General features: G+C 41.7%; 2 protein-coding genes across 2 annotated transcripts; one reads left to right on the top strand and one right to left on the bottom strand.

Moving 5' to 3' along the window:
• Positions 1–438: 438 nt before the first annotated feature.
• On the top strand, positions 439–2196 carry faua (FAU ubiquitin like and ribosomal protein S30 fusion a). Its single transcript, XM_084000646.1, has 5 exons — positions 439–520; positions 988–1069; positions 1172–1316; positions 1783–1838; positions 1986–2196. Exons 2-5 carry the CDS (start codon positions 995–997, stop codon positions 2109–2111), a joined length of 402 nt encoding a protein of 133 aa, XP_083856772.1. The 5' UTR covers positions 439–520; positions 988–994; the 3' UTR covers positions 2112–2196.
• A 214-nt stretch (positions 2197–2410) lies between these two features.
• fkbp3 (FKBP prolyl isomerase 3) lies at positions 2411–5375 on the bottom strand. Its single transcript, XM_084000499.1, has 7 exons — positions 5243–5375; positions 4768–4869; positions 4004–4102; positions 3765–3900; positions 3057–3124; positions 2874–2971; positions 2411–2760 (listed from the first exon to the last, which is right to left on the bottom strand). The coding sequence occupies exons 1-7, from the start codon at positions 5345–5347 to the stop codon at positions 2706–2708; spliced, it is 663 nt and encodes a 220-aa protein (XP_083856625.1). The 5' UTR covers positions 5348–5375; the 3' UTR covers positions 2411–2705.
• Positions 5376–24661: the final 19286 nt, after the last annotated feature.

The raw sequence follows: 24661 nt of genomic DNA, 5'->3' as shown, positions 1-24661 counted from the left end.
CTGAGTCTTTAGGGGTCAGAGTGGAACTGGGCCTATGTATGCGTCTTAAATACAGCACAAACATTTTCCATGTTCCCTGTGCAGTCTGTGGGCAAATGACCAGGCAGAACCCATAGTGTCATAAAATGTTGTCCAGTCAGTGTCATCTCCAGTGCTCAGTCATATGAATCATGAGACTTGAAAATGTTAAGTACATTTAAGATGTTTGTGAATGATTTCATGGTCTGTAAATCACTTTTCAGCAGATCTACTGACCATTGATGTGAATGATTTACTTTATAACTTTAAACGTGCTGTTGCCGTGCAATATAGAGGATTGTTCCCTACTTTTATGAAGCAAAAGCCAATTATCGATCCCTATCAAGCTCTTTTATTTGTGTAAATACTCACTATCAAGCTCCAAAGTGCAATGGGCGTGGCCTCTGAGACCGACTGCGCCTACGTAAATCCGCACATGCGCAGTCTCGGCCTTTCATCAGCCCTTTTTATGCCTAGCGTTGAACGTCTAGCATCAAACGAGGTAAGGCCGGTGCAATATAAGTAAAAAAATTCATATTATGTAAACCCTCAGCAGGTTTTTGTTGACGAATATAACACCAGAATCATCATTTATCACAAACGACGTGTTATTTTGGTTAGTTGTCGGATATTTATCGTGTTTTAACGCTATTTTGTGAAACGCGTGCCCCATGTGGCTAGTTAAGCTAGCGTAGCATTAGCTGGACCCTGGTGGAGAGGAGCGAGCTCCCGGCACGTTGCCTCCAGTCGGTCCCCTCTAGTTTTCACTGAGATGTTTCGTAGGGAGCTTTTGTGCTGTTGTGTTGGGAAATAACACGGTGGATGATGGGTTTGATTTCACATAAAGTGAACACATGACGGGTTTGGTAGCTGTTGTTAGCTGTCAGTAAGAAACCTAAACGCCACTGGTTGATTTCCGCGTTACTACCGACCTAAGTTTTTATAATTTCTCTTTTGCTTTTCTTTCAGCATCAAGATGCAGCTCTTCTTGCGTGCCCAGAACACTCACACCCTTGAGGTGACCGGACAGGAGACTGTTGGACAGATCAAGGTAAATATCTTTATCCATCTGTAATATCTATAAAAGTTGGGGTTAATCAATTTGCCATATTCAAATATCTGATGGATTAAATGTATGCTCTTTATCTCCCAGGCCCATGTCCAGACTGTGGAGGGTCTCCTGGTCGAGGATCAGGTCCTGCTGCTCGCTGGGTGCCCACTGGAGGATGATGCCTCCCTGGCATCCTGTGGAGTCTCAGAGCACTGCACCTTGGAGGTAGCTGGCAGGCTGCTGGGAGGTCAGTGTCTCTTAAATCTGGTTATATCTGTCCATCTAAGATGCACTAAACATGGGAATCAGTTACAAGTTGGTGCTTTCTGTTGCTCATAGCACATTCCCTTTTTCTTGTGGAGTTTGTGGGTAGTAAATACTAATAGGGACTGCGGATGTAAATTAGCAGGCTGCTAACTCCGACACATTTACATCTGTACACCCGTACTGATGTTCATTAATGTGTATTGTCCCTTTCAAATAAATAAATAAACTTGATGTATGGTTAATTAAATTATCACCTCTAAAACAGAAGTCAAGATGTTTTTAAAGTGACTCCTGAATGCACTTAGTTTAGATGCTTCCGGGCATTGTTACCCTCACATAGGTGTTATTAAATGCAGATTCATTAATTAGGACTTGTATTATTGTTTTTTTATTGTATATTGAGCTTTTATTCCGAAATGTCCAATAAAACTTATTTTCCTCCACAGGTAAAGTCCACGGCTCTCTGGCCCGTGCCGGAAAAGTGAGGGGACAGACACCCAAGGTAAGGAGATGTTCTAGTAGCATTTAAACACTTCATGTCAAAATGACTTGCATTAAAATTACTTTCACATTTGTTTGTGACTCTAAATGCATTATATTATGAGCTTAGAGAAATGACAAAACATCTCTTTGCTGTCACATCGTCCAGGTTGACAAGCAGGAGAAGAAGAAAAAGAAGACTGGCCGCGCCAAGCGTCGCATCCAGTACAACAGGCGCTTCGTGAACGTTGTGCCCACCTTCGGTAAGAAGAAGGGACCCAACGCCAACTCCTAAATGCTTCAGTGACCCTAAGAAGCTTGATCACTGTCAGTTTTACCAAGTTAAATGTTGTCTTGTACAGAATAAAATTTGGCTTGGACATGATGAGTGTTGTGTGCTGTGTCCCACAAGTTGAAATCTCCCGTGGCTTCAAAACTTTATGTCCTGTTGTGGAATTCATAAATGTGAGATGGAAGTTTTGTTCTTAAACACAATTGGTACTTAGAGGCAGCCGTTAGATAGCCTTAGATAATGCTGTTCAAACATGTGTACTTGTGTGCAGGTCATTTAAGTGAAAAGCAGAAAACGATTAGTTCTGTATGAACCAGGTTTATTTTTCCATTTACAGAGTACATGCAAAAGAACAACAAAAGACTGTCTCAGTGTCTATATACATTATTGACAAGCCATCTTAATTTGGCCAAAAACAAAATGTAATAACCGGTCATTTTCTTCTTAATCCAACATGTTGTACATAATGATTGAGACAAAGTGCAGAGGAACTGGTAATAGCAGGGAATGCCATTTCAACTCTATACTTTACAGCAAGGTGGTGTCGGATGAGGGTTCTCTGTAAAGTGTTAACGCATGCTGGCCGGTGTTTGTCGGCTAATCCACAGCCACGAGCTCGACCTCAAAGAAGAGTTTTGCGTTGGGCGGAACTCTGATAGAGCTGGAGTTAAGGAGAAGACAAAGTCTGACAGAATGAAATTAAGTTAAAAATGCATACATCTTTAGACAGAACGCACAAACTGAATCAGCCGAGGAAAAGGATACTTGTTGTCAGGGAGACCTTTCCTTCCATAGGCCCACTCTGGTTCAATCTCCAGTCGAGCCGTCTCACCCTTGCTCATCGTCAGAATGCCCTCGTCCCACTGCGAAAGTAAAGAATTACTGATGATGACACGGTGGAGGAAGTGAAGACGTGTATGCACAGAGTAAAAAGCAGGATTGACTTACTCCTCTGATGACTCGGCCCAGGCCGACTTTGAAGGACAGTGGTTTGGTTTGCTTCTTCTTTCTGGCTGCTGTAGTGACAAATACAATTATGGTTATAACCTGCGGACAGAGTCACTATTGAAGGATCTGATCTGCATCTATAAACATACACAGTTTGTAGGTTTCCTGTTTGACACTTAACACTGTACAGGGCTCCAGGCTTACTTTAAAAAAAAAAAATCAGGAGCACAGTGGCCCCTCACTTGAGGAGCGCAAGCAGAAAATTTAGGGGTGCATACCATCAATCGACCAGTCATGTATCACCAGTGTTAAAAAAAAAGAAAACAAGCAAATTTACTGATTGTACATGCGCAAGTAAATTAAAAAAATACTTTCACTGTCTCAAATTTTAGGGGCAAACTGCCATGATACTAAAAAAGTATCTAGATACCCTGCAGTTTAAAACAGCAGAGTACCTGACTTTATTGGTACGGATAATTTGATTTAATTAAAGCTATATTTTCATTGAGTTATGTCAGTGTGTATCTGCTGTGCTCTGCTTTGCTCTTATTGGTATAGTTGATATTTTTCCTCACATATGCAGCTTCACCTCAACAGAACAGGTGAAAATACATATCCACAGCATGTCAATGAAGAAGACACACATACTGTTTGTGTATCTTCATCAGCGTATACATCACTATCAGAGTGGGTGCAGGTTTGTCTTACTTAAGGGGATATTGGTATCAAACACAGTCCCATCCTCCAGGGAGCCAGTGTACCAGCAGCTCACAGTGTCGCCCTTCTTTGGGAAGTTTGTCTTGTCGCCCTTCTTCAGCACTGACTTGGTGTACCTGGGTGGACCCTGAGAGAAGCAAAAGCAGCAACATATGATCATCATTTTAATACAAGTGTGATCAAAGCAGAGATGAACACTTGTGTTCATATGGACCGTCGTGGACCAGTACCTCATCCACCACCTCTGTCTTGACTTCTTTGGGTTCGTCAATTTTGACAGCTTTCACCTGCTCCGTCACTTCCTCTATTGGTTCTGTGCCTTTAAACCTCTGCAAAGACAAAATACAACACATCACACACACACGAACTTATTCACATATTCCACTTGTGCTTCTCAGGGTCTGCTCACCTCCAGAGTAATAAGAGTCCAGATCTGCTACTGTGAGCCAACCTTCAGCCACATGATCCTGCCTAATTCTACTATAATAATTAATTGTATTACTAGATTTCAACAATACTACAACAGTAGCTCTCCAACCCAACCAGACAAGGCATATGGCCACCCACCCCGAGTCTGATTCTGCTCCAGTTTTTCCATTATGCTGTTGCTATGTTCCCTTGCTCTTGACTGGTCTCTACTATCATGAAGAGAAGGTCTAGACCTGCTCTCTATTTCTAAAGTCCCTTGAGATAACTTCTGTTGAGCCTATATAAATGAAACCAGTGATGCTGCCTCTGTGTGTGACAGACATCCCTTTGTTTTTTATTTATTTCATGTATTTAAGGACAATGTGTGCTTGCATTGCTCATTTTCAAGAAACGAAATGATGGGCACACCAGATTTAGCAGAAGCTTATTTTCATCTGTGGCCCAACTTAAAAAGCACACCATATAATAAAACAATGCATACCAAACATCCAATACACACCCACATTCATTACAATAGTAAAACATACAATATACACAAAATGAGTGCTCAGTATAATTTGCTTACTTTGCTCTCAAACAGCTGGTTGTAGGCAATGACCAGCTGCTCTTTCTTTGCTGTTTTGGCCACATTCTTGATGTTTCCCAGCAGCTTGTGTTCATTGAGGAACTGCAGGAGAAGGTAGAGACACAATAAGGGTTAGTTTCATTTATCCACCATGTGCTCCTGAAATCAACGACAGGCACAATGAGTCATGTTATATCATGCGGTAAATACAACAGTCTCTACTGATAGTCAGACGAAGTACTGAGCTGTCCGCAGTGGCTCCTCTCTAAAACCACTAACACTCTGTTGTATCATGCGGTACATCATGTTATTGTGTAACGTTACTCCGCCTCGCTACATGCTAAACAGCAGCTCCCCTCCTGTGGCTGCTCCTAGCTAACATGCAGCATGCTGCACAGGTCCCACTGAGCGCTAACACAGAAACCCACTGACACTCATGCTGAATCCACACAGAGACTTTAAGGGACACACATACCGAGTGGGCTGCATTGTCCTGAATGAACTTTATAAGGTCTTTTTTGGGTAAATCGTCACTTTTTAGCTGCTCATCGCTCCACTCCCGAACTGGTTCAGCCGCCATTTTGAGAGGCGTACTAATCAACTTTGACCCCTCGTGGCGTATTTAAAAAAACTGCAAGCACCCAAACACAAAGACTTTGGTGAAAGTGAAACACAAGAGGAGGCTTACGGTAATACAGTTACAGTTAAGACTTTGAAAGTGACATGCAGAAATAGAAAGAAACATCTCTTCAATCAGTTCTTTTATTTAAAGGTTTGGTGTAGGCTATTCAACTTTTTTTTTTTTTTTTTTTTTAATTTTTTAATTTAATTCTTTTTTTTTTTCATCCTGTTGAAGTGTATTATTGTAGCTATTAAAACACTTAAGACTGTACTTGGATCCTTTTTAAAGTGGACTAAAAAGAAACCACACATGCAAAGGATCAAAGTCGTATGGCCTACAGACAACTGATAGCCTATGTATGCTTCATGGACAGGAGATAAAGCTTTCAATATTTTTTATTCAGTATCTTTGTCTGTTACCTTTTATTTCATATGTATGTAGTTATGTTTCTTGACATAGGCTACTTTATGCTTATTTCATTGTTCTTATTTGTCCAATCTTATTTCATTTTTACTCAATATTGCTCATATCCTCTCTGCTATCATTATTTCAGACATTTCAACAGATTTTTACATTTTTGGTGGTCAATACTCAATCAATAAATTGAAGATGAAATGGAAACTGATTTAAATAGTAAAGCATTTTAGGAAACATACTTTGGTGTTTTATTGGTAGATATCTAAAGGGGAAACCATAGACTGTAAAAAAAAAAAAAAAAAAAAAAAAAAGAGGAAACGTTTGAGTTTCATAAGAGTCCATGTATTTTTAAATTTAGATAATAGATTGTGATATTCTTTGCACACTGAGCAAAGTTATTCAACATGAATGCTCAATCAGCAATTACCAACCCAGTAGATATCTGAAATTACTAAAAATGTGCCTGTGGCTAAATGATGGGCACTGTTACAGCTCTCTGAGGTGAGTCTCCTGCTACCTAGTGGACAAAAGTAAGTGTTACACTTCAGGAGATGCCAGTAGCTACAGCATGGGCTTGTGTGGAAACACAATCTTGCCAAACATTAGGCCTACACAATGCTACAACTTCAAAAATCTCCTGTCATAGCACAATCAAATGAGTTTGATTAATAATTCTACTACACTTAATTAGGGGAGACTGGGGACAGTTGCAACAGGGGGTTGGTTGCAACTTCTTTTTACAGTCTATGGTTGCAACAAGTCTTTTTTTTAAAATCAGAAACATGCTGGAATGATGACACTCACACTGCACATGCTCAGTCAGACCCTCTGCCTACCAAGAATAGAGAAGACTTATATTCACGATCTGCTCCTGCTTGTACTAGGACAAAGTTGTTTTGGAGGTATGAAAGTAGCTCTGTTCATGAGCTGTATTTCTGTCTGTCCTGACCTTTTGTATGAGTGAATCCTTACCTAGTTGAATCACTGTTTTGTTGACTATGAAGGGACATGGTTAGCATTTGCCAATGTCATTGTGTCTAGGTAAAACGTGATGTTTTGTCATGGCTGATTGGATGGGGATGGTTGCAACAACTTGTTGCAACTGCCATTTGAATATGGAAGAGCATAATGCAAACACAAATGAATAAAATTGAACATTTTTAGCTTAAAATAGGCACAATTTATAGGCACATATCTAATATCGAATGCTAAAGATAAATTCCCGAAATAACTTGCAAATGAAATATGCAATTATGGTTGTATGATCCGTTGTTCTATGCAACAAAAGCCACACATATTTTCCTTTGAAAATTGGAGAAAAGTCCATTCATTTGATGTCATACAGTGACAAAATCATCCAAAAGTAGAGTAAATGTTTTCTTTTTAGTTTTTTGTGTTGCAAATTGTTCCATTCTTGAGCATGAGCTATTGAGTTTTAATACCACCGGTAACTTCTGCACATTGGCTCAAGGCCTATGTTCTACGCTAAACAAAACTGTTCTTTGAAATAAATAAATAGGCTAACACATAGTATCATTGTAAGACAGTGCATATTTTAGGAATACATATGCTTATTGAGACAAAAATCAAAAGTTAATTAGTGAAATTTAATGTATGTTTAATATGTTGCAACCGTCCCTGATCCGTGTTGCAACTGTCCCCAGGTTTGGGGTCAGTTGCAACGTCTGAATTCTTCCATTCAATTAAATATTGTGATAGGCTATGTCATATGTAACCGTCATTAAATGGCATGGATAATTAGCAGACACATGTCCTGTATGTTTAATCTATAAAAGTTTGGTGAGCTTAGTCAAAATAGTCTCTGAGTAACTGAGAAAAATGTAAAAGGCGTTGCAACCTTACCCCAGTCTCCCCTACATGAGATTGCCAGATAATGTCTGTGAAGGTAAACTCACAATTCTTTAGCAATACAGTGAAACCTTCTCTGTGGAGAGAGCATGCCATCCCAGCAACATGTAAACAGTAATCTGTTTCTTTCTAAATGCATGTATATCCAGAACGAAAACAAAGATTCTCACTAAAGCATCCTCCATGTGCCACCATCTTTTCATGTGTTCATAGCCCACACCATATTTCAGTTTTTGCATTACTCAGTGATATTTACAACCATCCACCTGTTCTTCCACCCCTGTTTTGATGAATGCAATACTAAGACTTCAATCTACCGTCAAACATAATTTTCTATCACATTCCAAATTCTCTTTAAGCTCTTCTTCTGATGATTAGCAAACATCCTCGGGGGTGTTATCACTACCTTCTTGATTGTGCTCTTCTGTTCTACTTCAGAATTTTTGTGAGATTAATTTTCATATTAATTTCCACCGTAGTCCCAAATATTTGTAAAGAAGTGAAGGTGAGAAAGTGGCAGGCCCACCCTACATGATGCAGACTGATGAACAATGCAGCTTCTCAATTATTACACACTCCCTCGATTAATTTGCTACAAGGAAAATTAGCTTGTAGTTCTTTTCACCCCTCAGTTATCATTTATGGTTTTTCAATCTTGATCTTGATTTGACAACTCTCTCGACAATCATCAAGATAAAATCACATTAAAAACCTATACCACATCATGGTAAAATTATAGAGGTATCACTAGAGGTGGCAGGCCAATGGGCTCCTGAGAGCAGAGTCATGTTTCTCCAGGTCCACAATGTCCCCCTGATATTGGTCCTTTGCTGACGCCGATGGGAATCAAATCCCAAACTTTCTCTCCATGTCCTCCAACATCTGCAACCAGTGAGCCATCACTAAATGTAGATCAAGTTGATATGACATTTAATATCTTTTTTTTGTCGTCTTTGCAGAGGTAACAACAAAAAAATCAAACAGTTACAGGTAATGAAACCATGATGAGTTTGCTGATGCATTAACACCTGAGTGGCTTTAACCAAGTTCTTGCTTGTACTGCTCTGCTCTGAGGCTGTGATCGGGGCGGCCCAGGTCCTTCTGCAGCTGATGGAGTCCTCTACTGACGATAGGACCTGCTGCAGCTTGGTCCACATTACACCACTGCCCCCTAGAGGATGGAAATTAGGGGTGCATTCAATTACAAAGTAAGAGTTCAGTGTTTTATGTTCTTATCTTACTGTACTGCACTGCTTTTCCACATAATTAGTTGTAGAAAACCTTTAAAATGAAAAACATCTGACTGGCAAAGAGCTGTTGATGAAATCTACATCATGGGGAGACTGACATTCGCTACTCGGTCAAAACTACAATTGGAGAAATTTAAGAGATGGTGGTCAAAATGGATCAGATATAAGATCATGGAGGCCTGAACTGCTTTAAAGCAGAAGTAAGCGATCCGGTCGTTTTGGCTAATGCTGCGTTCCAGGCAGGCTTTTGAAACCCTAAATTACAGCTTCAAGTCACAACTTACGACTTTGTAGCGTTTGTGACAGTTGAGGTTCCTGTCACTATGCCTCCAATTGATCATGCGTCCTGGCTACTTGGCCAAGGGGATGTCCCTTTGGCCAAGTGGCAAGCGCGCATGACTCTTACCCGGGAGGTGTGGATTCAATCCCCACCCGGGCCCTCTTCACCTTGCCACACGTTCCAGGCAACCCACTCGTGTTTTTCCGACCTGTTTTACCTGTGAAAGTCACTATAACGGCCACTTGTAACTTCCGACCCGTGAACTCGTACCAGATCGAACTGGTACGACTTCGCAGGTCGGAAAAACACGAGTTATGGGTTGCCTTGAACGCACCATAACAGTCCTCGTCCCTACGTCACCACATTCAGGTGCATCCCTTGGCTGCACACACAGCCCTTCATGCCGTTCTCTCTCCTCATTGGATAAAAATTGTAGGATACGAGAAAAGTTTTCTCCTTGGCTCAGAGCAGAGCAGAGTGACTGACAGACCCGTGTTTCGGTCCAAACACTCTATGTAAGTGATTGCTGTCGGAAGATATAACTATTTAAGACTTATATTAACACAAAAATATCACTTACTTCTGCTTTAAGTACCTTTATTATATGGCTTTGAAGTACCAGATTATTAACTATTGGGATGACTGAAAATTGCTGTCAGTAGACCTTAATGGAAAAATGAGTAAGTGTGACATCCGTTGTCCAGATGTTCCCCTTTTACACATTGTAAAATGAAAAGGAGAGTAATAGATGGGAGAATATGTACTGTATGTTCTCCCTAAGAAAAAAAAGAAAGAAAGAAAAACATTTCTTATCTCAGTTGATGGAAAGAAAACTACAACCTTACACACAGCAGCTGCACGGCATCAAAGGATGAAATCTTCTGAACAAAGACAAAGTTACTCATTGGTGTCAACCTCTGTCAGCCATTGGGGGGTTTAGATGTGATAGCAGAGAATACAATAACTCTTTGCAGTTTTGTTGCCATTCACATATTCAATTGAGGTGCAGTTCTGTTTGTCTTCAACAATAAAAGAATGAAAGCTGAGTTCTGACGCCATCCATTTTGATTTGTGTATGTGACATTTTCCAATAATTTTGAGGAGCTGAATTAAAAATCATATTTGACATTGACATATAACCCACTGAAAACAAAACAAAATACCTTAATTAGTAGCCTATCATTGTTTATTTTTATATAGTCTTTCATTTCTGTCCAAAACAAGCTTGCTTGTTCCCATTAAAAAAAACAATAGGTTATACTGTAAAACTTGCCTGAATTGCAGAAAACACAACAATTATCTAAATCTTTCCAACACTTCTTACAAAGGATAGATTCTGTGCAAAATATTGCTCTGTTAATAATACAGTATTTATATTAAGAACACAACAAACCTTTTCCAACGCATGACAAAAGAGCAAAAATAATTTTGCTGCAGACTGTGTAACACAGTTCAAAGCATTTCTAGAGTGTTGATACCTGCATGACTTATTCCTAATATCAGATGTGTTTATCTCTTATAGACCTTTCATATTTCATTATTTCCAAAAAGCATGAATAAGTACCAGTAACACCTGTCAGCTTGATTCTAATCTATTCATCAATCATATTACTTATCCACAATTTAAAGAGTTTGGTGTTCAACAGTGAAAAGAAAATCAGTCAGAGATTTTTATTTAAATGTTTTTTTTTTGTGTGTGGGAAACCGGAGCACTCGGAGAAAAACCCACAATATTTTTATTTTTTAAATTATGAGTGTGTGGGAAACCGGAGCACCCGGAGAAAAACCCACACACCCACATCACACTGGGAGAAACTGGTGGAAACTGGTGGAAATGTTGTTGAGGCCGGGGTCTCCGCTTGTGTCTTCTTGTGTATTGTCAAAAATTATGAGTGTATGGCAAACCCACATGGCCTTGTTTCATCTTGTTGAGGATCTCTAGTCACTGGTCTCTACTTGTGTTGGCTGCATGATTTTCTGGCAGCAACAGTGAGATGACGGTGTTCATGTCTTTACAAGAGTAGTATCACAAACACCAAACCAACCAGCACTACGGCGATGACAACGGCTGGCAAGAGGTTCCACACTATGTCTCCATCTTGGTCTGTTTTTGTCACGGTTGTAGGCGTAGTGGACCATGATGTGATTCTGTATACTCTTGGCGATGGCATCTTCAATAGTTGGCTCCTTTGATAAAATCTTCTTCTTTAGTTTGCGGATGCTGCCAAACTCTCTCTTCAGTTCTTTTATCAGGGCCTTGCAAATCTGGTCAACGTGGTAATAATCCCAGGAGAAATCCTCCCTCAGAGTGAGTCCCTGTAGTGGTTTGTTCACTAAGGGCTTGGTGTAGGTGTCATAGGGTTGCTCCTTTGCTTTCTTGAGGTCTCCAACGTTGCACTTGTGAAGCAGTGCTACTGTCAGGTTGATGATAAATGACAAGGTTTTGTTGTTTGTCTTGTCTATGGCATCACAGTCTGAGGAAGCATACAAGCGTTCCCTTAGTGGCTCGATGGTGACATCTGACAGACAGGTGGCGTCGATCTGTTTCTCTGGGATTCTGGACTTTGTCTTCCCTTTTGTCTTCTTTGTGGCTTCATGGCTTGAAGCACACAAATCAGACTCTGTGGTCGTCTGGTTTGTAGCGGAAGCTCCTCTTCACGGTTCGTCAAATTTGGACGAACCAGGGTCTGTCTTCTTCCGCTACAAACAAGCTTGAAATATAGACTTATTTAATTTTTTTTCGGGACAATTTCGCGTTTCAGGGCTTCAATACAAGACGGACATTACATACGAGCAGCATGGAGGTATTTGGATGTTTTTTGGTGTGTCTTTTTGTTACAAAGACAGTTAAAGTACATCACGAACAAAATTTAATAAACTCCATTAAGCAAACACAGCCGATATCTTTATAATAAGTAAAATAAAATAAAAATATTTTTACTTGCTTGAACAGGAGCAGGGTCCGAGCGCTGTCAAACAGGGGAGAGAGGGGCAAAAAAAAAAAAGCCGACTGCTGCCGCCTGGCAGTTGGGATGTAGGCCTACCACCACTAGGTGTAAAGTGTGGAGCTTTGGACTGCTCCACTCCTTGCTCTCACTGTCTGAAAACAACTTTTAGACGTTTATGAATTACACACAAGCCTTCAGAGGATTTTAACATAGTAAAAAAAAAAAATCACGTCTACAGCATATGGTGCTTAAAGCAGAAGTAAGCGATCTGGTCGTTTTGGCTAATGCTGCGTTCCAGGCAGGCTTTTGAAACCGTAAATTACAGCTTCAAGTCACAACTTACGACTTTGTAACGTTCCAGGCAACCCACTCGTGTTTTTCCGACCTGTTTTACCTGTGAAAGTCACTATAACGGCCACTCGTAACTTCCGACCCGTGAACTCGTACCAGATCGAACTGGTACGACTTCACAGGTCGGAAAAACACGAGTTACGGGTTGCCTTGAACGCACCATAACGTCTTGTCAGCCGATGGAGTTAGCAGCCCCCGTCCTCGTCATGGATCTATTGGTCCTCGTCTCTACGTCACCACATTCATGCGCATCCCTTGGCTGCACACACAGCCATTCATGCCGTTCTCTCTCCTCATTGGATAAAACTTGTAGGATACGAGAAAAGTTTTCTCCTCGGCTCAGAGCAGAGCAGAGTGACTGACAGACCCGTGTTTCGGTCCAAACACTCTATGTAAGTGATTGCTGTCGGAAGATACAACTATTTAAGACTTATATTTAGGGGTGTGACTGTGTACACGTGTAAACGTTTACACGGAATGAAACTGTAAACGTTTAGTAAAAAATCCCTAAACGATACACGCAATTATTATTTTTTATTTTTTTATTTTTTTACATAGCGTACATTTTGGGGGGCTGGGTGAAAAATAGTCCCTCACACTGTCTTAATTTAGAGAAAACTATGATTTAATAAAAATGATGCTGTGACGCGCTTCCCTCCTTCAGACAAAATGTGCGTGAGTGAGTTTTTTTTTCCTTTCTTTTTTTTTTTTTGCGAGCGAGTGTGATGGCGCCGCCACCGAGTAAACGCCCATCCGAAATAAACGCCGGGTCAAACATTGCTTTTCTGGTTGCCAAAAAATATTCTATGCAAATATAGCCTCCCTAAACACAAACAAATAACCTTAAACGGATTGAAAGGGGTGTCTAGAGACACTGAAGACGGCCGAGGACTGACGAGACGCCTCTGGGCTGGTTGCTCCTGCCCGGTCTGTCCTCTCCTCTCATCCGCACTTCAGCACTTGTCCTGGGCTGCACAGTGTCGGCTCGGCTCGCTCCTCGTTTTAAATGACTTTACTCCTTTTAAAAGTAGCGTAAAGTATTTACTGTTCTGATCACTCATACGTGTGTATGGTTAGGCAGTACGGTGCATTATTATTAGTTATACTTAAAAAATAAAGGACGGTGGAGCGAGCCAAGCTGTAGCCCAGGACAGGTGCTGAAGTGTGGGAGAGGAGGGGAGAGACTGGGCTCCGCGGGGCTCTGGCAACTTGCAGCGGATCAGGAAGGGTGGAGGTCAGCGAGACCGGGGGGGGGGGGGGGGGGGGGGGGTGTACGGGGGTACGGTGGTCGACTCTGAACGCTCACCGGGCAGATCTCTCCAGTTACGGTGCGGTGCGTGTCGGGGGGGAGGGGGGCGGGACGAATCCGCCGTCCGGTCTCCTCCGCTCCGGTGTAACACCGGCACGGCGGCTGCAGTGTCACCGGCTGCGCATATCAGACTAAACAAAAATAAGGCTATAGCAACCTATAGCGGTCCTGAAGCGTGTACACGTGTACACGAAAAAAAATGCACAGTGTACACGTGTACATATTTTCGTACACGTTCACATCCCTACTTATATTAACACAAAAATATCGCTTACTTCTGCTTTAATTGAATGTTTGACACCCCCTTCCTCTCATTATGTGGTCTCACCTAGTTCAGTGCATTGAAACAGCATCAGTGAAACGAAATGTCAGGCTACATAGTTATAGCAAAATTCCATTGAATCAACGTTGAAGTATGCTCAGGCAGCTGTCAAATTGATGAAGTTCAGCATCTTTGTCTTGGCATGCGTCTCTCAGGGCCACCGTATCTCTCTGTGCCAGCACTCATAGGATGCCTCAAATTAGAAACTATCATGTAGGCTATGTACAGTAGCCTACGTGTGTCACCACATGTTTTCTAAGCAGCCATCTACTGCACCTTCATTCTACAAAGCCACAGTCTCGTGTGTTGTGTCAGATTTCTGCCTCCTGCTGCCGTTCTCCACTAACTGGTCAATCTCATCTTTTTTACACCAGCCAGCCTTTCTGTCTGTGCTGTTCAAGTGTAAATCCTAGACTGATGCACCAACAGCATGAAAAGGCCTGCATAAATGTAGCTCATAACTGACCTCCCTCGCTTCTATTCATCAATAACCTTGAAAAGCTGTGCTGTGATGATGATGATGATGATTTGCCACCACTATACTTAGCTGTAGAACAGGGTCATGCTGAGTTTTTACCCCGATTGGTTACTAGGCAACAACAGTGACACTGGGTGAGAAGCTCATGAAGAAGAGGAGAGGGCTAATTATCTCTTTAGAGGAAATCTCCCAGGTCTCATTTCATCTTCGGCGCTGCCTGTGAAGAAGAGATTGTCACGGCAGAACAAACTGTGGAGGTGAATTGGCTTCAGGAGGAATCATTTTAGTGCTCTGTACCTTTACAAAACAAGGAGGAAAAAAGTGACAAAATGAGCCTTTACTGCATTTTGATATTGCAAAGTGACATTTTCTTTACGGTGACATACATATAGGCCAGCTAATATTAATCTGTGTACAATACAACTGGTTAGAGTTATTATTGTGCCAAGCTGATCCTTAAATCTCTATTTTTTGTTTTTCTTTCATTCTTATGCCTCCAGCATCATGTTTTGCTTTTGTATTTTGCAGTGATGACCAACCCGCTGACTGTGTGTGTGTGGAGTGTCGGGATGAAACTTGCATCACATGGAGTTTCAGGAGAAAAGGAAAGAAGGCGATTGAGGATCATTCCTGGTGTTACCGTGTTGTGGTGAAGTATAACGACCTCACATAGGTGGGAGGATTCTAATTTCATTTTTATTTATTTCATCATTTAATTATTCCTCCTATCCTTATTTTCTTGTCTTTATTTGTAACAAATTTGTTTTTTGATTATGTTCTTCATGGGTGAGGTCTTCATATAAGCCCTTTCAGGTTTCATACCTCCCCTTCGCTCATCACAACCATAATAATTGTTCATATTTTAAATGATATGTTTGTGCAAAAAACAAACAAACCTGGTGTTATCGTATTGTGGTGAAGTGTATAACGACCTCACATATCAGACAAGGGAGGAATCTAATTTGACACAGCTCCTGAGAGCTTTCCACATCTACAGGTTACACAAACAAGTGATCCACAGTCTCCAAGTCATGTTTGCACAACTGTACACTTAGTTACACTCAATTCAAGCACATGTACAGTCAGTCAAATTGTTTTGAATGGGCTTGGGGATAGGAATTTATTAATTTAAAACAGGGACAATCGCAAGCAAACATTAACCTTGTAGGACAAGAAAATATGTCTTGAGCTAGGTTATAACAGCATTTGTTAATTTCCACATTTGTAGTCCCTGGGCAGGAGCAGATGAAAAGATAATATTCAAATCATTGAAATATAAAATGAAATGATGGCCATTAGTATTTGAAAATGGACAGAACAAACTGACAAACAGGGAACAAGAGCACCAAGTCATGAAGATACACAAAGTCCAGAACTTAGCCCAACAGTGCACATTCACTCACTGTCTCTCACGCTCCCACACACTCAAACACAAGCACATCCATACAGTTTTATTTATAACAGTCTGTGGTTGACACTCAGGTAGTGTGTATATATTATAAGCAGGGTAACATAAACCTAGACAATGTGAGGAATATGAAGATGTGCATTTATGACTGAGCATGTTTTATCTGTAGTAACTCTGTCTCCACTGCAGTCGCTTCAGTCCAGTCTGACTGCAGTTCCAGCCCTGAACCTCACGGGGGCAGTCTGTACACATTGTTAACATGGGTGACGCAGGGTCTGTTGCACAGTTACTAAAGATTGATATTTTCAATATATGAGGTTTACAATGAGGCTTGACAGGAGGGAAAATGGCCATGATTCATCCTGTTGAAGAGCACAACAATAACAAATCCCATAAACAGTGTAAATAAATGACAAGTGCATGGTGAGGGGAAACAGAGTGCAATGCTGCTACGCTACACAGTCAACTATTCACTGTCTGGGTGGATGGTGCTAATTAGTGTTTACAGGCAAAAAAAAATTGACAATTTTTTATCAGTTTCTTCTTTATGTGCAGAAAGAAAACAGAGCAGGAGTCATTCTTCATGTGTAACCATTAGAGTAATTTACTGGTCTCCTCGTGCAAAAGAAAACCTTTTGACAGCACTAATACAAAGTGACTTGCATATCTTTATCTCTTTCTTCCTTTTACCAGTGAAATCAGCGCAAGTACAGGAGGAAATATAATCATCATGCCTTTCTTTTTTATTTTCAACAATGCTTTTCAAATCTATTCATTTTCAGGCCTTGAAGTTTCTTATCAACCTTCTCCTCACTTATCTACCTGGAACAAACACCCAGAGGGGTAAATCTGTCAAGTTTTACAAGTTTAAATGAGACAGCAACACGGACAAAGCAGGAAAAAAGTTACTGAGGTCAGATGGTTCCTCGCTTGTATTGTCAAACATTGCAATTACCTACAAAGTTATGCGCAAACCACAGAAATCACATTTCTTTTTGTGAAGATATCATTGGCCCCGGCACGAGCAGCTTCTCTTTTTCACATTTCCACTCCCCTTCTCCGACTCATACTTGTGGAATTAAAGGCTTTCATAATGGAAATCATCCCTCGGTGGCCTTGGTCCACTGTGGATAATGTGTTTTCTGCTCAGAGTCTAATAAGCTCCCCCTAAGCCATATGGCGAACCTGCTTCACCTGCCTGTGCCCCGGACTGCGAGAACACATCTTTAGCTTCGTATTGGAGCGTGATTCATATGCTGCTGCAGCTCAAACCAACAGCTTACACCTCATATAAAGTAGGCAGGCAGGTAGGCAGAGCACCTCCGGGGTGCTCTGTCAGAGTGGAAGGTGGTGGAAGTCAGCAGTTGAAAACTCAGCCAACATGGCAGCCATAAAGTTGGAACCGCTGCCTTTTTCCATAAACTCCCACTTATAATAGTGCATCCTGGGAGGACAGCGAGGGCTGGATGGGGGTGCAATATACCAGGTGCTGATGGTCAACAGGGAGTGTGAAATTTCTCACACACATGCTCGTGGTATCATCATGCAGCAAGGAGCTCTCCATCCAACAAGCTGCACCAGGAACATTTGGAACTTTTCCAATCCACAGCTTAGCCTGCAGATCTGTAGTCTCAGTACTAGCCCACGCCTGCCCTGTCAGATCTAATCTTTTGGCTGCATGCCGTGAAATGGGGCTTATTAAGAGTTTAACTGAGATCAGCCCAACCCCCGATTCGAGGCGTGCCAAGAAAAAGGGAAATCACTCACCTGAAAAATCTCAAAATCACGAGAACTGGGTGGCACACGGGGCTGATATCAGCCGCCGGAGTCTTTGCTGTACCCGCGATGTGCTCTCTGCCTTCTGTCTCCAGGATGCATCATCTGTTAACGGCTAATGAGAAACCAAAGAGAAAAGATGGATTTGAAGTTTCAATTGGAAGTGGTCCCAGTATGATATCTCAAAGGGCTTAGAGGGACAGACTTATGAGCCACATGCTCCCAAAACTCTTGTCTCCATATATTACACTCATGCTGTCTGTTTGCATTTAAACAATGGAATTCCTGACTTCATCCTCAGTGCAAATTATACATTTAAAACACTGCATTATAACTTCATCCTGAGCTCTGCCTATGTCCACAGCTCATCATTTCCTTGTTCTTATACCTAAAAAAAACACTGTTTGTTATAACTGCAGCAGAGGAGGGTTGGACTATTACTTCCCTTAGTCAGTCTCCTGCCTGAATTCACTATGAGAATGTGCACAATGGAGCAATTACATTCCAGGCCGAGCCCGTCTTCTTTAAATTACATTTATATACTAAAAATTTGCAGCAGCACATTTCACAGAAAAGTAGTGCTGCCTGAATTATTCTTTTTGCCAAGCCAGAGACACTGCTGCTCTAGGGATTGCAGTGTCCGTCTATTGGTCTGTCAGGAGCTTCACCACTTTGGTCAGGACTAAAATATCTCTTTTGCACAAATTATCATAAAACACATTTGTCCTTCCTCAGTGATGAAATCTAGGGACTTTCATGATCTGACATTTCTTCTTGCACCACCATCACATTTGTTGTAGGCTTCATCAGTTCAATGGAGAACAGTTCAGTGTTTGCTGACATCATGAAGTCGACTATGATACAATTTTGATTTGGTTGAATTCAGGGACAAGTGATCAATATGAGACAATATCATCTGTTGATTTAACACTATTCATACCAAATTACAAAAACAAGTAAAATATCATTTGAAATCTTTATTTCTGAGCTCCACCAGACATTTCACTGAAAAACAGTCTGATCAATCCTGTTCACTATAAAGTGCCACATTCTGATTTATTGAGCTTTACACACTTAGCACACTCAACTATTACTTAGAGTCTCAATCTAAATATTGTTAGAATTTGGCTGCATTTCAGTCTTTGCAAATGAAGTATGAAACTGCAGAGGTGATAGGCTACTCATCACTAATGCCAGAATTAGACAATGTCACATTATACAATCAGTGGCATGAATTCTTAACGTGTCTTTTTCAGGAGACTGGTATGACCCCGACTAATCATCGACCATGACGCTGCATGTGTTCATAGGTCATCGGGGAGGCGTAACAACTGTCAGTCATGGCTAAATACAAATGCAGAGACTGCTTGCCGGAAAACTGCCCCTGAGAGTACAGTGCATCAGCTGTTTTGCATGAATTTTCCTTGAAAACAACTCCATCTTGTAACGTTCCGTTATTATCTCATGGCATGCTGAATGTGAAGGTCACATCTTGTCCATGACAGCGTTTTGGAGTTGTTGGATTATGTAGGCTATTTGATGAGTTTGATGAGGGACACCAATAAATCCCATGAGCCTCCAAAGCGTAGCTCTGAGCAGCTCACGGCTCGGCCGTTCTAAAAATAGCTTACACCGACAATTATAGGTAACGAACCTACTGCTATGACTATAGGGATTATGGCAATGGGCCAATTTGCCAAAATGTTGAACTATCCCTTTAAAGTTCCTCTCCAACTCACACAACTTCCCTTCAAAAAGTTCTGCCATTTTTCTTCTTCTGTCTCACATTGGAGCTAGGCTACGTATCGGGTAGTGACAGCAACACTGCCCCCCACAGTTTCTGGTGGTATTGATCCGTTTGGTCCGTATCCGTAAACTTTACGGAAATTTGCAGAAATACAGATGTAATGAACGCAGAGTACGGACATCCGTATGCGTATTTAACATTGAGCATAAATGGGCCTTAATTCCTGATCAGTGGACATCTCGTTGGGCATTATCCCTCACATACCAGGGCTGACGTCATCTATTCACTGCCAGAACATCTTTACTACTGACCGTAATGTGTTTTCTCAAATTTGAGATGGAGTGGCTGCCCTGTTTACCGCGAGTCAAACATGGCTATTGTGTCTACATTTATTTTATTGGTGGCAGTCATGTGACAGAGCCTCTGTTGGAAGTATGTTCGTCAAGACAAAACAGTTTGCGCATTGGATCGATAAAAAGTAGCGAGTAGCGAGCGGAATGAAGCTCAATGTGAGTAAAAGTACCGCTTCTTCTCAAGTAAAAGTAGAAAGTATGCAGCATTAAACTACTCTTACAAGCACAATTTATCCAAAAAGTTACTCAAGTAAATGTAACGGAGTAAATGTAGCGCCTAACCCTAACCCAACATTTATCTTAGAATTTAACCAACCGGCACTAAACCTCTAAAGACCTGCGGGCAAGATGACGGATGTTGACCCGCTGATCACCTCAGGAGACCGGCTGCTGCCTCTGAGATGACCCGCTGCTCCCGGTCAGCTGGTCCCATGTGCAACCAGGGCCCAACCAAAATGACAGGAACCTATATACATCACATGGAACATCACAACTGCAGTTTGGGGTAAGGAAGTGATTTGCCGTTACAAAAAAGCCTTAAGAATGTCTAAAGTTTGTGCAGTCTATGGCTTCACCAACTGTTTAAATCAGGAAAAAAAACTATTGTTAACCTACTAACCCTTGTTAACCTATTAATAACCACTAACTGATGAGATTCAAATGCTCTATTGAGTGTCTGACTAGGTTTTTTTCCCTTGCCAATGTTATAAAACACAGACACATGCATTGAGTGGTACGTTTAGTGAACAATTTTATCCCGAATAGCACATCCTATCTTTCATGCTCTATATATGAGGAGATGATTAAGCAAATGGGTGACAAAGTAAAGGCTACCATAGCTGCATAGATACAGCATGCAAAGTACTTTTTGTGATTGTGGACTCCACTCCTGATCTGTCATATACTGACCAACTGACCTTCATTTTTAGATTTGTAAATGAAGAGGCCAAAATAATTGAGCGATTTGTTGGCTTTGAGCCAATCACACATGGGAGAGCTTGGACAGTACTGTAATGGCTAAGCTTGAAAGTTAAATCCTATATCTTACAAACTGCCAAGGCCAGGCATGCAAGTAACATGTCAGGAAGTTATAATGGGCTATAGGCTCACTGGAAGAACAAGAACCAGTTAATCCATTGGTGTTTTTTCAGGAACTGCTTAAACTGAATCGCCCCCTTGGGGACTAATAAAGTTGTCTGATATGATTTCTCAATTTGGTGGGTGTCAACAGTATAGAAGGCTGTTGTCAAGATGCAAGTCATTTTTTTTTTTTACCTCATGCAGTCTTTATGCCTTTTGTGCAGGTTCATAGATGGAACAGACTCTTCAGTGATGGAGGCATCAAGGTAGTCATGACATTGGGCACTTTGTAGGAATACAGAGCTTGAAGTACCACTGGAAGCTCAGGAGCGATACCAAGTAGAAACATTCACTGTCACTGACATGGAGGCATACAGGAACAAGTTTGGGTTTCTACTGAACATTCAGTGCCAGTTAGTTGACTTTCTGATTGCGGTATTAAAAACATTTTGGACAAATATCAGGACTTGGACTGTGCCTCCCCAGAGAGGAAGAGAAGAAAGATCTGTTGTGGAAGGATGTGGAGGATGAGGATGAGGATGTCCACAAGTGCAGAGGAGCAACAGGGAACCAGCTACACAGAGACAACAAGCTGAGACTGGGCAAGAAGATCTTTGAGGAAAAGACCTTACAAAAACATTTGTGGAGAGACAACCTCTCCACCAAGGAAACAAATGAGGACCAGTACAAGCCCAGAATCCTCCCCAGAGAAGACAAAGATAGAGCCTAATATGCGCTGTGGGGCGATATCTTCAGTGAGATGGCCCAGCAGTGAGACTCCTGGAAACATCCTAAAGTCAGAGAGAGGTTCTCCACCAAGATACGGATTAACGGGTCGAGTTATATACATCGAGGGGAGAAGGCGGCAAGAATTTGGGACTCGATGCCAAAGTGGAATGGTTTGGTAAAGGAGACATGCACGGGAGTGGTTTTCTCCCTTTTTTTAAAGGCTGAGTTATCCACGCAGTGCTGCCCTGATATTTTGGTCACCCACACTGGTGGTAACAATTTGGGACTAACATCACCCAATGACTTTGCAGCTCGGGTGCAGAGGGAACTGATGCAACTGCAATTGCTTTTTCCTGCATCAATGAGCGCCAAGCGTGGCGATATGAACATCCAGGGAAGATGAGAGAAGCCGCTGGCAGCTTCAGCAGTAAAAAAAGTTCTGAAGAAGATCCTTCTGGCGTCTCCCAAAAAAAGCTTCTTTTGACTTATTCCAGTTCCTATGTGGGTACACTGGTTTTATCCCCCAATACAAAGATGTGCAATGTAAATACAAATGATGTACCGTAGTTCTTTTATAATCTAATTCTTTTTACATTAAATAATCATTAATATATTATCCCATACAGCATAAAAATATGAAATTTAAAGGGACTTGGGGCCGGGATCAAGAAATAAGACTTAATAGCGACACAACGGCTGCTGAGGCCTTAAGGGTAACGGCAGTTGGAGCACGGGAGCACGCATGAACTCCTCATAGCAGTGCAGCTGATGCTATAACACCACATACTAAACTTAAAATAAAATAAAATGTAATGCAGACTGATCGGTTCATTGTAAAACATTTATTTATTAATGTAAAGTGGTGATTTCTGTATGAGCCCTGAGGCAGCGCTGCTCTTCTGTCCAATACACATGACGTTTCACTTTTCATTCAAACAAACCAGTGTGGTTGTGTGTTACATTGCATCAGAGCAACATTTATCTAATTTATTTTACATTTACCAGCCGATGGTAAACCTCTAAAAACCTGTGGGTCAGTTACTCAGCTCATTTTCTCCCCCGGGGTGACGATGCCTGTTGCCTGGCTGAGCAGCTCTGGTGACGGGCTGTGACGGGGGTGCGCGATCGTAGCGGAAATAATGAAAGTAATGGCAAACAAACACTGCATATCTCCAAAATCAGGCAGGTTTCCAGGATGCCAAGTAGCCTACTCATTTTAATTTAACAATTGCCAATGAGAACTGTTGTCAAAAAGGGGAAAAAAAAAAAAAATCGACCACGGACTTTATGATTGATTACCATGGCAACGAACGAAGCTTCAAATTTTTTGGGTCAGCCCTAGTGGTCAGTTTCGTTTATTAGGAAATTTGCTCTGATGTTTGTTTTGGGAGAAGTGCAGAGTCTGTGGGAGCCGCAACCGGGGACCATGGCAGCGGCTGTCACAGAGGCAGCAGCCGGTCTACTGAGCTGATCGGCCGGGGCCAACCTCCGTCGTCATCCTGGGGGAGAAAACGAGCCAAGTAACTGTTTTTGCCAGACGCCGGAGCATGGCACATAAATTTAATGCAGAGCAGGTTGTGCTGGACAGGAACATGTGTATAAAACACAAAACAAAACTGGCAATGGCTGGCCTGAAGTCAACAGGTCAGAGGTTTTCAGACACCATTTCACCCCATTGACACCATGAATGAGGAGATGCTGACTGTCACAAGATAGGCAGATCAACAGTTCAGCACCGAGTTGTTCTCTTACTACTCCTCTAGATTAAATGAACTGTTTTTGGTTTTGTGGTTGTACCTCCTGTTATATCACACGATTATGCGTTAATTCGCGAGATTCCTCGTGATTCCCACTGTCCGGCAGAACCGCAACAGTGCGCATCACAGACAGACGGATGGTGGAGCACGGAGCCGTTCCCGCAATGGATCCGCATCCAATCCTGGGGTAAGTGTCCGAACATGTAATTGTTCTCTAAGGACTTGATTAGTTAGTACACGTCTCTCCCTTGTCTTACTGTCACCTGCTGGGTGCTGTGGCCCTGTGCAGACGGGTATGTCACATGGAAGTGCTGCATTTACGGTTTAGAAATCCCTGAGGAAATGTAGCTTCTGTGGTCGCTACCACGTTACTGATCTGTAAAATAACTTTACTACTGAAAGATTATTTGATGTAGAAAACAGCAACGTTTAGACCACGCTACTGAGAAATGTAGTTAAATTAGTAACAGCTACTTGTAATGCCGCTACTGCCCAGCACTGGGTGTTGATGCTGCTAGTAGCAATGCCATAACAGTATAATTACCATGATGCAAACTTATTCATTTTTCCTAGATTGCTACTTTGCTAACTAGCTAATTTGGGACAGCTCGGGTGACGCAAGGTTCCACGTCATACACACGCCTATTTACAAACCAATGAGGCCAGGACATCAAGTCATAAAAAATTATTTTGAGCGCTCGCATTAATGCAGAGTGAAACCACAACCAACTGGATCATGTAGTCGATGTAGGAAAAACATACTGGTTCAGACTTTCAGGTGTGAAAATGTCCACAGTGATAAATACTATTTACAAAGGAAGTAGGCCTGCGCCTCAGTATGTAGTATTGGGGCTAAATCGTGACATCCAGTGTTCAGATTCTAGATTGCAGTACTCACTCGCTCACCCCTCCTGTCGGCAAATTGACGGTGGCCGCTGAGGACAAACACAGCAAACTAACTGCTAACAATATCTCTGACCAATTACTTTCGGTTTTTAATCATTATTTTTTTTAACACACCTGCAGACACTCGTACCTTCAGTCATATTTCACAGCAAAAAGTTACACAGGAGGACGCAGTGCGGTCCCATTAAGGAAGATCAGAGGACAAACGTACTCGGACATAGATACAGTATGATCAGCTGGAACAACGGTGCTGCTAAAAGAAAGAAGAAAAAAAGAAAGACGTGGGTCGCTG

This window comes from Trachurus trachurus (assembly GCF_905171665.1).
Source record: "Trachurus trachurus genome assembly, chromosome: 24".
NCBI lineage: Eukaryota > Metazoa > Chordata > Actinopteri > Carangiformes > Carangidae > Trachurus > Trachurus trachurus.
The sequence above is the reverse complement of the archived record's forward strand: the minus strand, read 5'-3'. Positions and strand labels throughout refer to the sequence as shown.

Coding starts and splice junctions, on each gene's coding strand:
- fkbp3 (XM_084000499.1), bottom strand. CDS start 5,347: ATGGCGGCTGAACCAGTTCGGGAGTGGAGCGATGAGCAGCTAAAAAGT. Junction 4,103..4,767: donor ACCAGCTGTTTGAGAGCAAA/GTAAGCAAATTA, acceptor TTGTCTTTGCAG/AGGTTTAAAGGCACAGAACC. Junction 2,972..3,056: donor TGGGCCGAGTCATCAGAGGA/GTAAGTCAATCC, acceptor TTACTTTCGCAG/TGGGACGAGGGCATTCTGAC.
- faua (XM_084000646.1), top strand. CDS start 995: ATGCAGCTCTTCTTGCGTGCCCAGAACACTCACACCCTTGAGGTGACC. Junction 1,070..1,171: donor AGACTGTTGGACAGATCAAG/GTAAATATCTTT, acceptor TTTATCTCCCAG/GCCCATGTCCAGACTGTGGA. Junction 1,839..1,985: donor TGAGGGGACAGACACCCAAG/GTAAGGAGATGT, acceptor CACATCGTCCAG/GTTGACAAGCAGGAGAAGAA.